The sequence below is a fragment of the Platalea leucorodia genome, assembly GCF_965183815.1.
Source record: "Platalea leucorodia genome assembly, chromosome: 8".
In the NCBI taxonomy this organism is placed as follows: domain Eukaryota; kingdom Metazoa; phylum Chordata; class Aves; order Pelecaniformes; family Threskiornithidae; genus Platalea; species Platalea leucorodia.
In genome coordinates this window covers 26,918,886-26,931,799 of record NC_138830.1, presented here as the reverse complement: position 1 = coordinate 26,931,799, position 12,914 = coordinate 26,918,886, and the positions used below count along the sequence as shown (strand labels likewise).

Sequence of the window (12,914 nt, the reverse complement as noted above, 5' to 3'; positions counted from 1 at the left end):
CAAAAGTTTTATCAGGGTTAGTCAACAGTAAAGTTTAATACTGTAGAACAAGTCTTTCTTCCTACAACTGAGGGAAATTGTGATAAAAGCAATGGCTCATGAAACTGCTTAGAACAGAACCCCCAATTCCTGACAAGACTTCATTGCAACTTATTCAGTACAATTCATTATTATTACACTTGGTACATTTTTCAATCCTTAAAGTATATTTACATGGATTTTCAGCACTAAAGATTATCCCATATTACGGAAGTTGGCACTTATTCTTCCTGTTCAACAAGGCATCTTAATGAACAGGGTTTGGGTTTTTTCCCCCCCCTCAAGTGAAAACCAGGTACACAGCTTCCTAGATAAAACTGGAATCTGTTTATCATGGCCATTTTTGCTACACAGGATCATACTTCTTCCATGTTACAATTTGGTGCAGAGGTATAACAGGAAAAATACCAGTTAGCTTAGTTTCAAAGCATAAAATAATTTGGTCTCTAGTATCCCTCCACATTCAGAGAATGCCTTACAAATCATAACTGTGATCACTCTAAGCAAATACGAAGGAACTGTACCAAAAAAGTATAACGGCTCAAGGGAAAGTATCAAGTCAGTAGTAGATGTAAACTTGTATGTTCTGACTTGTGCTTATCTATTAAAAAGTACTACGGTTTTCATATTTCTTTCTTGGTTAGTTTTTTGTTTGGTTTTGGGTTTTTTTCTTCTTTAAATAAAGTCCCCTTTGAGACAAGGGAAGGAAGCTTGAAATAAAGCCTTTTAAAATAAGCAAACAATGAAGGGCTGGAATACCTAACCACTGTTCTAATTACAACCTCCACAAAAACACAGGCTTCTACTATGCTGTAACACATTCAGGGCTTACCTTTTTCCACCATAAACTTTAATCTATGTTACCACAAACTGAAGAACAATTTTAACCAGTATTTCACATTGCTGTGCATGCACTGTCTTTATACTAAATGTGTTATCAAAAATACTGCACAAGAGAAGAGAAACTAGCTAACGTTTTTTCCTGGTAAATACATACTTCATATCACATTTCAAGTTTCACAACAGAATGATTGGTACACCCAGCCTGAATGTGGAAAGCAGGTTGAACCAGAAATTACATTCTATTAAATGCTGAGTAGTTTTTTTAAATACTAGTGAGCAAGAATGGATTGCTGGTAAGTTTAGCACCAATTTAAAAATATAGGATCACGGATGCTCTAAACTGAAGCAAAACGAATAATAACAAAGTACAAACAACAACGAACTATTTCAATGCATCCAATATTCCTCCAGTCTGGAGGAATCTTGTGACGTTCTCAGGACAGGATGGATTCAGAAATGGGGAGGATAAATAGATCAGCTCCTGCAGATCTCCACTACTACTGCAACTGACAGAAGCTTTGAGACTCGATTCTGTTAAGAACTTCTTCAGGCTCTTAAATTGCCTTTTTTCAATTTACCTTACATTGGTGGTGGTTCTCAAGATGCACTGGATTTGACAGTTTCTCTGTATCCAGGGAGTCAGTTAACAAGTTCTGACTTAACACATTTTTCTTGTCTACACATTCCTGTTGTCTGCAAAACAAGAACATATCTGTTCTGCATCTTTAAATGAGTTACTGGGCTATCATTAGTGTCTCTACATATCTGAAAAGGCTGCTCATTCACTCTGAAAGTGCAACCTATATCCACAGTAGGGCATGAAGGCAGTCAGGAAAACTTATCTGACTGAAAAATAGTCAAAGGTAAACCAAAACTGAGGGGAGACCTTATCGCTCCCTACAACTACCTGAAAGGAGGTTGGAGCGAGGTGGGGGTCGGTCTCTTCTCCCAAGTAACAAGTGATAGGACGAGGAAACGAGCTCAAGTTGCGCCAGTGGAGGTTTAGATTGGATATTAAGAAAAATTTCTTCATGGAGAGAGTGGTTAGGCATTGGAACAGACTGCCCAGGGAAGTGGTACAATCACAGTCCCTGGAAGTGTTCAAAAAATATGTGGATGTGATGCTTAGGGACATGGTTTAGAGGCGGACCTGGCAGTTAGGTTAATGGTTGGACTCGATGATCTCAGAGGTCCCTTCCAACCTTAACGATTCTATGATTCTATCAAGAAGTCTACTTCTCTGCTCTTACTTTCAGAGATTCTCTATGATAAGAGAACTAAGGTTATTTTAAGGTTTTAATCTTTTGAAAGATCTTTACAGTATCCCCTCCCCACCACTGAGCTCTAACAATATTCAGTTTAACTGAGGTTTACTTATCAATGACATTTCTTCATTAACTATACCAACCAAACCTGCATATCTGTATTTTTACTTTGTATGAAACTTTCAATAACAAAATGATACAATGTCAGGAATGAAAATACAGCAAATAAAGAATAAATGTTGTAAAGTTCACAAACACACTACAGATAAAGTTTTCTGCTTGTTTTTACTCGTATCTCTGTGCAGGAAAGTTGTAGTTTTCTAAATTATAAGCTGGGTTAACATCTGGGCAAAGCTAAATTATTTTCATTTCTAGCATTAGCAACCTAACTATGGAAATTCCCTAGACACCAAACCTGTGGCTAGCAGATGCAAGAAGTGAAATATTTTGCATGGAATCATCTCAGTAAAAAGTTAAACTGTATTCCTTCCCTATTCCTACCCAACCAAGAGTCTTCTCCACAGTATTTTTTCTTCAGGTGAGTCAGAAGATTAAGACATCTGCTAGGGATTGGAACAAAACAGAAGCTTTCTCATCCCCTCCTCAGATCAAGGCCTCTCTTTGCTGCAGCAAAAAAAGGCACTTCTAGTACCTCTATCTCAAGCACAATTCAGGATCACTACATTATTACTTCCTGTGCTAACCTCTGCTGCTAGGAGGAATACAAAATTGATGAGAAATTTTCAATTCCAATGGTCCAAACAGTCTAATAGTTACTGGTGTAAGGATTCAATGGAGGACCAACACTTCAGGTAACAAGGAAAGACTCTTTATAGTGATTGACATCTAAGTTAAAAGGTTTTAGCAGCTCTAAGAGTAGAGTATTAAATTAAACGTACACTAGTTACTAGCACTTAACATACTCTGCAGCTCAAAGAGGCTTGTTTTTCCCCCCCATCTTTCAATATTTACTTCTCAAAATTGATGCTCTTAATATAATCTGGTAGTTCCATCCACTTCTGAAACAGTCAAATGCAGGAAGGTTGTGTAAAGCTTACCTTCCAAACTGTACAGCAGTTGGGCAGAGAACTGCAAAAATGCTAATAGCAAAGCAATTAAAGACATGCCAGATTTTTCTTATCATGCTGAGTGTTTAAATGAAAAGTCTTTTAACTACATTTTAAGATCCTCCCATTAGAAATACTACAGCACAACTGAAGAAGATGTTAAGAATCACAATTTTAAATATGTTTTATAATTATATATTCTTATATTAAAGATGATGGCAGAATATTGCAGCAAGCTGTTGAGAAGTCAATTTAGCTGATAAAGAATTCAGGAAGAGGGAACTCCAAAGTATTTTGACACAATACTGTTTGTATACTATAAACTCTCCAACAAATATGTACATAGTGCTGCCTTTCTTAAAGGAAGGACAGAACAGTTTGAGATAGGAAAAACACAAAAGAATAAACATCTTTTGCAAGAAGGATGAGGGACTAATGTCTACATAGGAAAACAGATTCACAAATACTACTCACAAATTGCTATTAAGGATATAATGAGGTACAAAACGAGTAGAGCCCAGAACTACTTACCTATGACAAGTTTTGTAAGACAGGTTTGCTCAAATGAGTACCAATATTTCAAAATACTGTATTTGAAACCATACAGCTATCTACTCATAACAAAGAAGGTAACAGTCAGCAAGAAATAATGTCCATCTTCAAGAAGGCATGAAGTTTAATGAGGTCTCTCCAATGGAAAAATGCTGAAGTATTCTTTCGAATTTAACAGGTCACCTAGGTTTGCTACCCATGTCATAATTGTAGACTGGTGAGTCTCAGTCAGTGGAATGCGCTACCATATCGTCGTTAAATCCATCCACCCCCCCAGAATAAGCAAGTGCCTGCTACACAGGGCTGTATCTACCCGTAATGGCCAGGGCTTCCCAAGCCGTTATCTACAACCAGTCACAACCCGATCTCTGGTCAAATCCAAGGCAGAGAGAAAAATAACAATATTGTAAAAAATAAAGTAGAAAAAGAGAGGATTGAGAGACTCGGGCGAGGCCACCACCAGACACCTATGCACCAGGCAGGAAAGGGGACCACTTGCTTGCTCTCGGCCCCAGCTTTCGCCGCCACCTCAGCCCTCCAGCTCACCCCACCCCATGGGCCGGGCGCCGCGGAGCTGGGGCCTGCACTCAGCTCATCCCGCGGACAAGGCCTGGGCCCCACGCTCCCGAGGGTGCCCCAGCCCGGGCAGCCCCGCGGCCCCTCACTGCTGCACCCAACCCCCGCCGCTGGCGGGGCGCGCCGGGGCTCGGCCTCTTCCTGGCCCTGGCCGCACCGCTTCTGGGCCGCGGCCTAAAAATGGCGGAGGCACCCGCGCTTCCCAGGCTGCTCACCCCCGCGCCCGCCCCGCCAGCGGCCCGGCACCGAGCCCTACTCACCGTCCAGCCGGTCTCTCGCACCCCGACTCCGCGCCCTGTCGCCTCGCCACTCGCCTCGTCCCTCCGGCCCCGGAAGCCGCCGCCTCACGAGCCCCCACCGCGGCCGACCGCCATCTTCCTTCCCCCACCAGCGACCGGGCGGCGCACGCGCCCTACGTCAACACGCTCGGCGGCGCGAGAGGCGGTCCCAGCGCCCGCGGGGGCACGGCGGCCGGGAGGCTGCGCTCAGTGCGCAGGCGCGCGGGGCCGGGCGCGTGCTGCTTCCGCGAGCCTCCCGCCGTGCCACCACCTGCGCCTGCGCGGCCGGAAGCCAGGCTCGCGCCTGACCCCGCCCCTCGCAGGTGGAGGCGCGAAGAGGGGCGCCCATGCGCACTGGGAGGCGGCGGCGCGGCGGGGCGGGGCGGGTCGGGCCGCCGCCCCGGCGGCGCTTCGCTGTGGTGGGCCGCGCCCGCTGCCCCCCTCACGTTTTGTCGGGGGGAAAGGATGACCAAAATTCAACCCACGAACCCGCCGTGGCGGGGAAGCTGCCCCCGGGCCCCCCCCGGGCCTGCGCTTTGACGACGCTGTGGGCAACAAGCAACTGGCTCCAGCCTCCCCAAAACCGGTCGTACCGGCGGCTGGACAAAATACTGCTTCCAAACCACATCGCCTTGCACGTCTCGCATAACTCTGTGTTTCTGTACTGCTTCATGTTCACCAAACGGCCAGGCGCTACAACAGAATCGCACCTTGCACGATTCCCCTGGACGTCTTCCCTTCCTCTGCCACGTCCTGATGACCAGGTTTCAAAGCACAACAATCAAGAACAACTAATCTCGGTCCTTATAACTATCTATTTGTGGAGGATGGTGCAAATCTCCCGAGATCACTTTCAGATTGCCAAGTCTCTTCTACTCCCCCTCGGGAGCCTTATGTTAGCTTACAAAGGTATCAACACGTAGTAATGCCTCCCAATTAGAATTATTACATCCTTTTACACAGGAGCGTAGGTAAAGAAGTCTTGAGTGCTGGGTCTTTTTAAGAAAAATGAGTTCTCATTAAGATATGAGAGCCTGTGTATTTAAAAGATGAAAATGTCTTAAAGCTGCCTGACCAGAAACATTTCACAGGGCAAAACGAGTTACAGCTACTGGAAAGCTTCTCCTGTATCAAAAGGGGCCACTGAGCTTTATAAAATAAAGATTCACCATGCTACCTTGCTTTTATCTTTGTTCTTTAGTTATAATTATTCTGATCCAGTTAAAGTTACTGTGGTTAATTAGAAAGGCATGTCTGGTTTATTGGCTTGCAGGAGATGTAATGCCACTAAAGCATAGAAATAAATGCTATTTGCAGTGAGGCAACGTGCCTCAGTTGAGGTAGCCCAACTGGTTGGCATAAACCAGCTTAGCCTTCCAGCATAGCGGCAACATTAAGTTTCCAGTAAGAGCGGAAATAATATCCTATTTCTTTCCCTTTTGCAACATCAGTGACACTCTATTGCTTATCATTCCAAGCAGTGCCTTGACGTAACAAGCTTGTCTTCCTCTTTGTCCCAGCTGTTCTTTCCTGCAGAATTTTCCTTCTTCCAGGTGCGGTGGTGAAATTACTAATATTTAAGATTTGAGAGGGCTGGCTAAGAAGTTTATCCTCACTAAAAGAGCACTCCTTTCAACTAAAAGCTAACAGTCTGTGGTTGTTGCCAACTCCCCACTTCTGAGCTAAGGTAACACTGGGCGTGCCACTCCCACAGGCTCCACCAAGAGCCACCCCTCCGTGGTGTCACCTTACTTACACTTTGATTCCTCCTCAGAAGTGTGGCAGTTAGCAAGCTACTTAAGGAGTCCATCCCTCCCAGGACAGACACCTGGCTTTGTTAACATCGAAATGAATGTTTTTCCTCACCTTTTCCTTTTCTGAAACACTATATAGGCTGGGTCTCTGGGATGAATTGGCAGAGAACAGGGGAGCAGAGAGGGAGGTGCTGCCCAAATGTTCTCTCACTATGATCATAGTTAATAACGCCTCTGTCCTAAATTGTACTTGCATTATTACACACTTGGAGCCCCCAGATCTACAACACAGGTTAATAATCACAGGATCTCTTTATCAAAAAGGTCCTCATTAATAAAATCATAATATGCACCTAATGTTTACAAAACACACAGCCTTAATTAGAAATCTTTTAATTTACACTAAACAATAATAGAAAATTATTGAAGCTGTAAAAATCCACTATCCTGATCACACCATTAAAAAAAAAAAAAAAACCAACCCTGCAGAAATTGATGCCGCCCATCACTAAACCTTCCAAGAGTCAAGAACAAGTTTCTCCATCTCTTTTAGAAGTTCACACACAAAAAAAAATTTCACATCTACGTTTCTGCTAAAAAACAGAAACATATTGAAAATTCCCAAATCGGGGAGAGAGATTTGGAAGAAACAAATACTTCAGCCACTGGAAAGAGGCTTTTCAGGTTCTTTGGCTCTCACAGTACAGGCGTCCTTACCAACACACACGTGGAACAAACCAAGACGACACTGAACGCAGCTGTGTGTGACACAGCACTGGGGTACCCTGCATCCACAGCTCCCCTGACTCTGCTGGGAGCTGGATTGGTCCAGCAGGCTGAGAAGCAGTCAAAGTTCCCAGGTTTTTCTGTTCAGATACAGGGGTTGAGGGTTAATACTGGAAGCTGCGTTTAGTCTGAATGTCATCGAGAATCTGCTGTAATTCCTCATCTTCAAATCGGCCCTCCAGGCTGCAAGGTAAGAACAATGAGGGCACATTAAAGGTTTTAGAAATAATCTCCCCCTGGATTCATTTCAGACAGCCATAATTCTCTCCTGTCAGTCTCAATACCATCATTAGCCACCTGTATGGTACCACCAGGAACCGTCTGTAACATTACTGTGCAAATACCACTCTAATCCCTGTGCGGTGCCTCCTCTTTACATGACAAAACACCATCCTTCCCAGAACTTTCTGCTGAATAATTTCAAAACATCTTATCAAAAAGGCAAGGCAGGTGCGGGTTTAAATAGCTGGCTCCTAAGCCAGTCCAGTCTTGCTACGAAATCTTAGCATACAAGGAAGAAACTGTAATTCGGATGAGTGTTTTGCTCTCTATCTCAGGCCATGAAGTACAATCAAGGTGCAATAACACGATTTACTGCTCCCCTGTGCATTATCCACAAAACAGTTCATAGGAGCAATGTCATTTGCTCCAATAGAAACAACAAACAAACAAAAAACACCACCAAAAAAACCCAAACACAGCTGGGTGGGCTAAGAACCCCAATCTAAGCTGTTTACACTTAATCTAGTAAATGTTGTTGGAATTGCATTAGGACACTTGCAAAGATTGCCTCACTGTCAGATCAATGGGAAGGTAAAGAAAGACTGAGACCAAAAGTTTTTCTATCAACACAGCTAGACTGAAGAGAGGACATCTGCCCATAGCTGGCTTTAGATCAGAGGAAAGCATAAAGCGATCCCTTTACAATATATAAATGCTCACCTAGGAATCAAAGCTTTTGCCTCCTCAGCTGTCTCAGGACACAAGTTAGCCAAACATGCCAATTCAAATTTATGGAGCTTTTTCTGGAGCAGCAAACTGTAAGGAAAGACAGAAACTTGGTGAAATTACAAGTAAGCTAGAAATATAAAAGGGCATAAACCAAACCAAATAGATATCTTTTTTCTACTCTGTTTTTGGCACTGAAGTCAATGTTTTTTCAGGAGGAAAGATTCATTATATAGCTGCACAGACAAAAAAAGTCACATCTATTAACTCCACTTCCCCAGAATTACTCTACAAAGTCTAGAAAATCCTCCCATTTACTGCAATCAGCTGTCACTTAAATACTGAAAACAAAGCCGTTCAGAAGGCTTGACCTTCTGAAGGTCTGTAGACAAAGTACAACCTTCCATGAAGAATTATGATCAAGCGTCTTGCCTCTTCAGAAAGAAAAGATTCAGAATTATAGTACAAATCAGGAAACACCACTAAACTGTACTTTCATAAAGCAACATCAATATTACACACCAAATTCTCCAGTATAGTCTTATACCCTAACTTTTCCACTCACCTACGGACACTGGCAATGGTTTCACGGTTTTTGAAGCGGCTGAAGCGCGCTGTGTAGTTCAAGGTTTTCATGAAGACTTCTGAAAGCTCCTGCTCATCTTCTGCACTCTCATTCTGTTGCTTACGATGCTCGAGAAGCATATGTACTTCTGAATTTAGAAGAGTTTCCGCAGTTTCAAATTCTACGTTTGAATGAGTGAACATGAGCATAAAAAAGGTAAAGCATGGATTAAAAAGTCCACTTGTGGAAGTTTTCTATGTAAATTTAGCTTTGGGCAATAAGGAAATGAACAATGTGTTTCACTGTAATTGTGCAAGCCCTTTCACCAATGATTTTCATACTGAAAATGCTGATAAAAATTACACCATTTTGAGTGACAATCCAATGTGGTTGTCTTTTTGACCATACATTTTACATTTGAAGCCCTAACTTTCTTATTTATCACATTTTTGCAATATGTTTTTTCATCCATTTTTTGGCAGAACTTAAGTAATGTATGACTTGTTTTATAAAAAAATATTTAGAACTGTAATATTCAAAAAATTCAAAAGTGATGTCTATGGTCTTTGGAAGCCTCTGAGGAGTTCTTAAAGTAAATGTGGATGCTGCTGAATATTTTAAAAAAGGCTTCATTTACTTGAAAGATTAATTGACCCACTTAACTTTATTATTATCAGAAAAAAAGTTTTAACCACTCTTAAGAGATTTTTCCCCCCTTTTTAGCCAGCTCTCCCTGTTTTTGTTCATCATCATCACTGTATTTATTCCAAGAACAAGAAGGTCTTTCAACATCATCAGTATGAGCTGTTCGAAGCAGCAGAATCAGAGATGGCATCCCGGGGTGCCCTTCAGCGCTGTTTAATAAAAGCAATCAGCTACAGGGCAGTGCTAGAAAGGGACTGGCAACCTTTATTTTGCCTGGAGCGGCAAAGTAACTTGGGATGAACATGGGTAGGCTATAGATTTTAGCGTAAAAACATCCAAAACCCAGTCTTTCAGGACTATGCCTTTTGTTAAAAAATGCAGCACGATTCCTCCCCCCCCCCCCCTTTTTTTTTCTTTCCTCTTCCAGGGCAGCTCTGAGGAATTAATATAGCTCTGAATTAATACAGCTCTGGAATTTATACTGAACAGTTTTCTGGAAAAGAATACACAGACTGTTAGCATCCCCAGTTACAACTCAGGCTCTGGACAGCACGTTTCGAAAAATGCTGCACTATCCTACTGTCAAGAAATATCGATTAAAAAGTAACGGCTACATCAAAACCTAAGAACCCTCATACGACGAAGAATTTTTTATTCCTGTATAGACGTGTAGTGCTCCACATACGGAAGCACGGCCATATTTTAGCAATCATGGGCCCCTTAAGCACACACACGATTTATTATCCCCACGTTTAACGCCTGGGGCTGTGTAGCTGCTGTCTCTGTGGCTGCTGGGGCGGTCCGGCGGCGGAGCAGCGCTGCGGGACACGGAGCCGCTCGGCGAGGCCGGCGCGGCGGGGACGGGAGAGCTCCGTCCCTCAGAGGCGCCCGCCGCCGCCGCCAGCCGCCAACCACCGCCCGGCCCGGCCCGGCCCGGCCCGGCCCCCGCAGCCCCCTCGCCGCCCACCTTTGGGGAAGACGAGCTGCGAAGCGTCCTCCTCCACGTCCGCCGCCCGCGGGTCGCTGCCTCCCGCCGCCATCGCCTCGGCCGGCACCGGAAGCCCCGCCGCCCGGAAGCGCGGCGCCGCCTCGGCCCGGCCGCCCTGCGGGGGGAGCCGCCCGGCGCGGACGGGAGGCGGGCGGAGGCGGGAGCGCTGCCGGGAGGGCGCGGCGGGCGGCTGTCATCCGCGCACGGCTGGCGGTGCGGAGGGTACAGAAAAGCGCGGTTACCGCTGTGAGGCACCGAGGACAGGGCGCCTCAGCACCCCCACGCAAAACGCAGCCCTCAAAGGCGCGTTTGAGCTGGCTTAGAAATTAGCTCCTACAGACGGAAAGCAGCGGGGAGCTGGAGCTTTATTTCTGCGAAGACAGGCCAAACAACCGGCAGACCAAGATGGTGTGGGCCCCAAGTCTTACAGCGTGTAAACCGAGAGAGCAGGCTGCGGAGGGAGTGCTGAGGGAAACCATGCTCGTCTTCTACGCGAGCAAACCTGGAGGAAGGCTCCTGCTGGTCAGGCGTCGAGGAAGTAGCGGAAGAGCTCGAAGCTGTGCTGGTCCCCCTCACCAGGACCTGCGCGGCGGCGTGGATTTGCCCAGAAGCTCCTGGGGGCCACGGAGGCAGCAGGTGCATCTTCACCTGTCTGGCTTCACACCACCAGTGGATCAGGGAGCTACAGCCTGCTCCGTTCTGCTACCAGAACGTCCTCCGGCGAGACAGCGAACCTTGACCTTAGGAAAACCGTAGCTGTCTGTACCAGAATTTCTGTCCAGCTCACTGTGATTAATATACCTCAGTCTGTGAGGAAGGATTATTGATACCATTAATAACACACTTTGAAAGGGAGGTTCCTTTTTCAGACTATCCAAAAGTAATCTGTAGACCCCAGAAGTCATAGGTAGGCTGAAAATTATTTTAGTTCTCCCAACGCTACGTCATGGGAACGCTGCCAACAAAATAACTTACGGAGTAGCATTTTCCCTGGAGAGCTCACATGTAAGTGCCTAACAAGCCGAAGACTCTTAAAGTAATCATCTTATCAGACCTTACTATGTCATTCTGTGCCCTTAAAGAAAGGCAAAAATAGACTGTTGGAGGATTTATGATGAAACCACTCCTGTTCTCATGGACTTGCACCCGTGCCTAGGTGAATTGTCTCCTGCATGCTGGGAAGAGGAACACATTAAGAATAAACTGTAAGAATCTGAAGGGGTCAGATCATAAATCTTTAGCATTTGTTCTCTGGATAAACAAGCATGGCAGAGAAACTGATTGAAAACTGATTTGTTAAGTGGTACAAGCAGAAAGACATTCAGGAAGATGGAATGAAAATATCTCGGGGAACATCTGGCAAATTAAACAGTTTCAATTAGGTTTACAAGAAAACAAGGAAATCCGTGCCAGATTGATGAGAGAAGCATTTAAAAATCACTTGGAATCCTGATGGCTTCTCAAATAACCCATCTACCCAGAACAACATGATTCTTAGAGCAGTTGGTAGCTTGCAGAGGTTTAAGTTATTAATTTCACTTTTGTTTTTCCCCAAGGATCCATTCTACTTAAGTATACAGAAACTAAAACATTTAAGAAAAAGCCAGATACTTGCAAGAGTTTGTAGGTACAGCTAAAGAGGCTGTCACCAAAGATAAAGGTTCATTATCACTGATGTGTTTGGTTAAGGTCTCAAGAGTCAAATAAGAGACAAGTAAGAACATTCCTGAATGGGACCTGCTTCCTCCCCTCCCCCCCCTTTTTTTTTAAGAATTTTAAAAATGCACTTATAAAACCACAGTAAATATTGTTCAGCTACTGCCACAAACCAAACATAACAGAGTACCTGGCTTTTCCTTTGTTATTTTTAAAATGCTCTGGCTTCTTCCTCACTAATAATGACTGTTTTGGCATTTATCAATCCAATTGGAAAATGTGCATAAAAAAGGAAGATTAGGTAGATTAAAATATAAGTGAATGACTATAGGAAGTTTCAGGCATATTTACTGGTCATATCCTAAATTGAACTGATTAAAAAAAAAAAAAAAACCAAAAAACAAAAAACCAAAACACTAAAAACTTGGCCAAATCTAATTTATTGTGGACATGTGAACAGAGCCTCTAGTACCCCATATGCCGGGGCAAAAAGTATTGACCCTTGCTGGAGACACGATACTAGATAGTGGATTGTTAGACAGACCTACTATGGTAATTTCTACATTGCCATAACTTAAAAACAGACCTAGTAACAACTAAGTGCACCAACACAGATCTTAAAAAAAGCTTAAAATACCTCTGTGTAATAAAATGTAGGAAGAACTACCAACACAGATTATTATTATTAGTATAACCACACTTTGTAATATGCTTTCTTTCTAATTTGCCAGCAGAAGGAATGTAATCTTCCTAGCAGTTTTAAGCTTTATAGCAGTAATTATGTATTTTGTGTGAAGTGTCAAAACCCGCAACTTAAAAAAAAATGCAAAGTTTTTGATGGATTAAAAGTGATAAGATTAGGATATTGAAACCTTAATCTCTTCATTATCATCGACATTTCTAGCACATTATAGGAATAGGTCAAAATCCTTGGGGATATAACATCACCTGC

At 43.8% G+C, this 12,914-nt stretch overlaps 2 protein-coding genes across 6 annotated transcripts in view; both read right to left on the bottom strand.

Annotated features, from left to right (window-relative positions):
* Positions 1–7,165, bottom strand: part of WDR33 (WD repeat domain 33) — a 74,644-nt gene extending 67,479 nt beyond the window's left edge. For 3 of the 5 annotated variants that reach the window (XM_082320404.1, XM_082320400.1, XM_082320403.1), the window contains exon 1: positions 4,603–4,743. The gene's annotated coding sequence lies outside the window, so the exon portion shown is untranslated. Of the gene's footprint in view, positions 1–1,460; positions 1,576–4,602; positions 4,744–7,091 lie in introns of those variants that run through there. The other 2 variants (XM_082320401.1, XM_082320402.1) reach the window with 2 other exon arrangements.
* A 39-nt stretch (positions 7,166–7,204) lies between these two features.
* Positions 7,205–10,394, bottom strand: POLR2D (RNA polymerase II subunit D). The gene is made up of 4 exons (XM_082320407.1): positions 10,286–10,394; positions 8,674–8,854; positions 8,103–8,198; positions 7,205–7,343 (listed from the first exon to the last, which is right to left on the bottom strand). Exons 1-4 carry the CDS (start codon positions 10,356–10,358, stop codon positions 7,265–7,267), a joined length of 429 nt encoding a protein of 142 aa, XP_082176533.1. The 5' UTR covers positions 10,359–10,394; the 3' UTR covers positions 7,205–7,264.
* Positions 10,395–12,914: the final 2,520 nt, after the last annotated feature.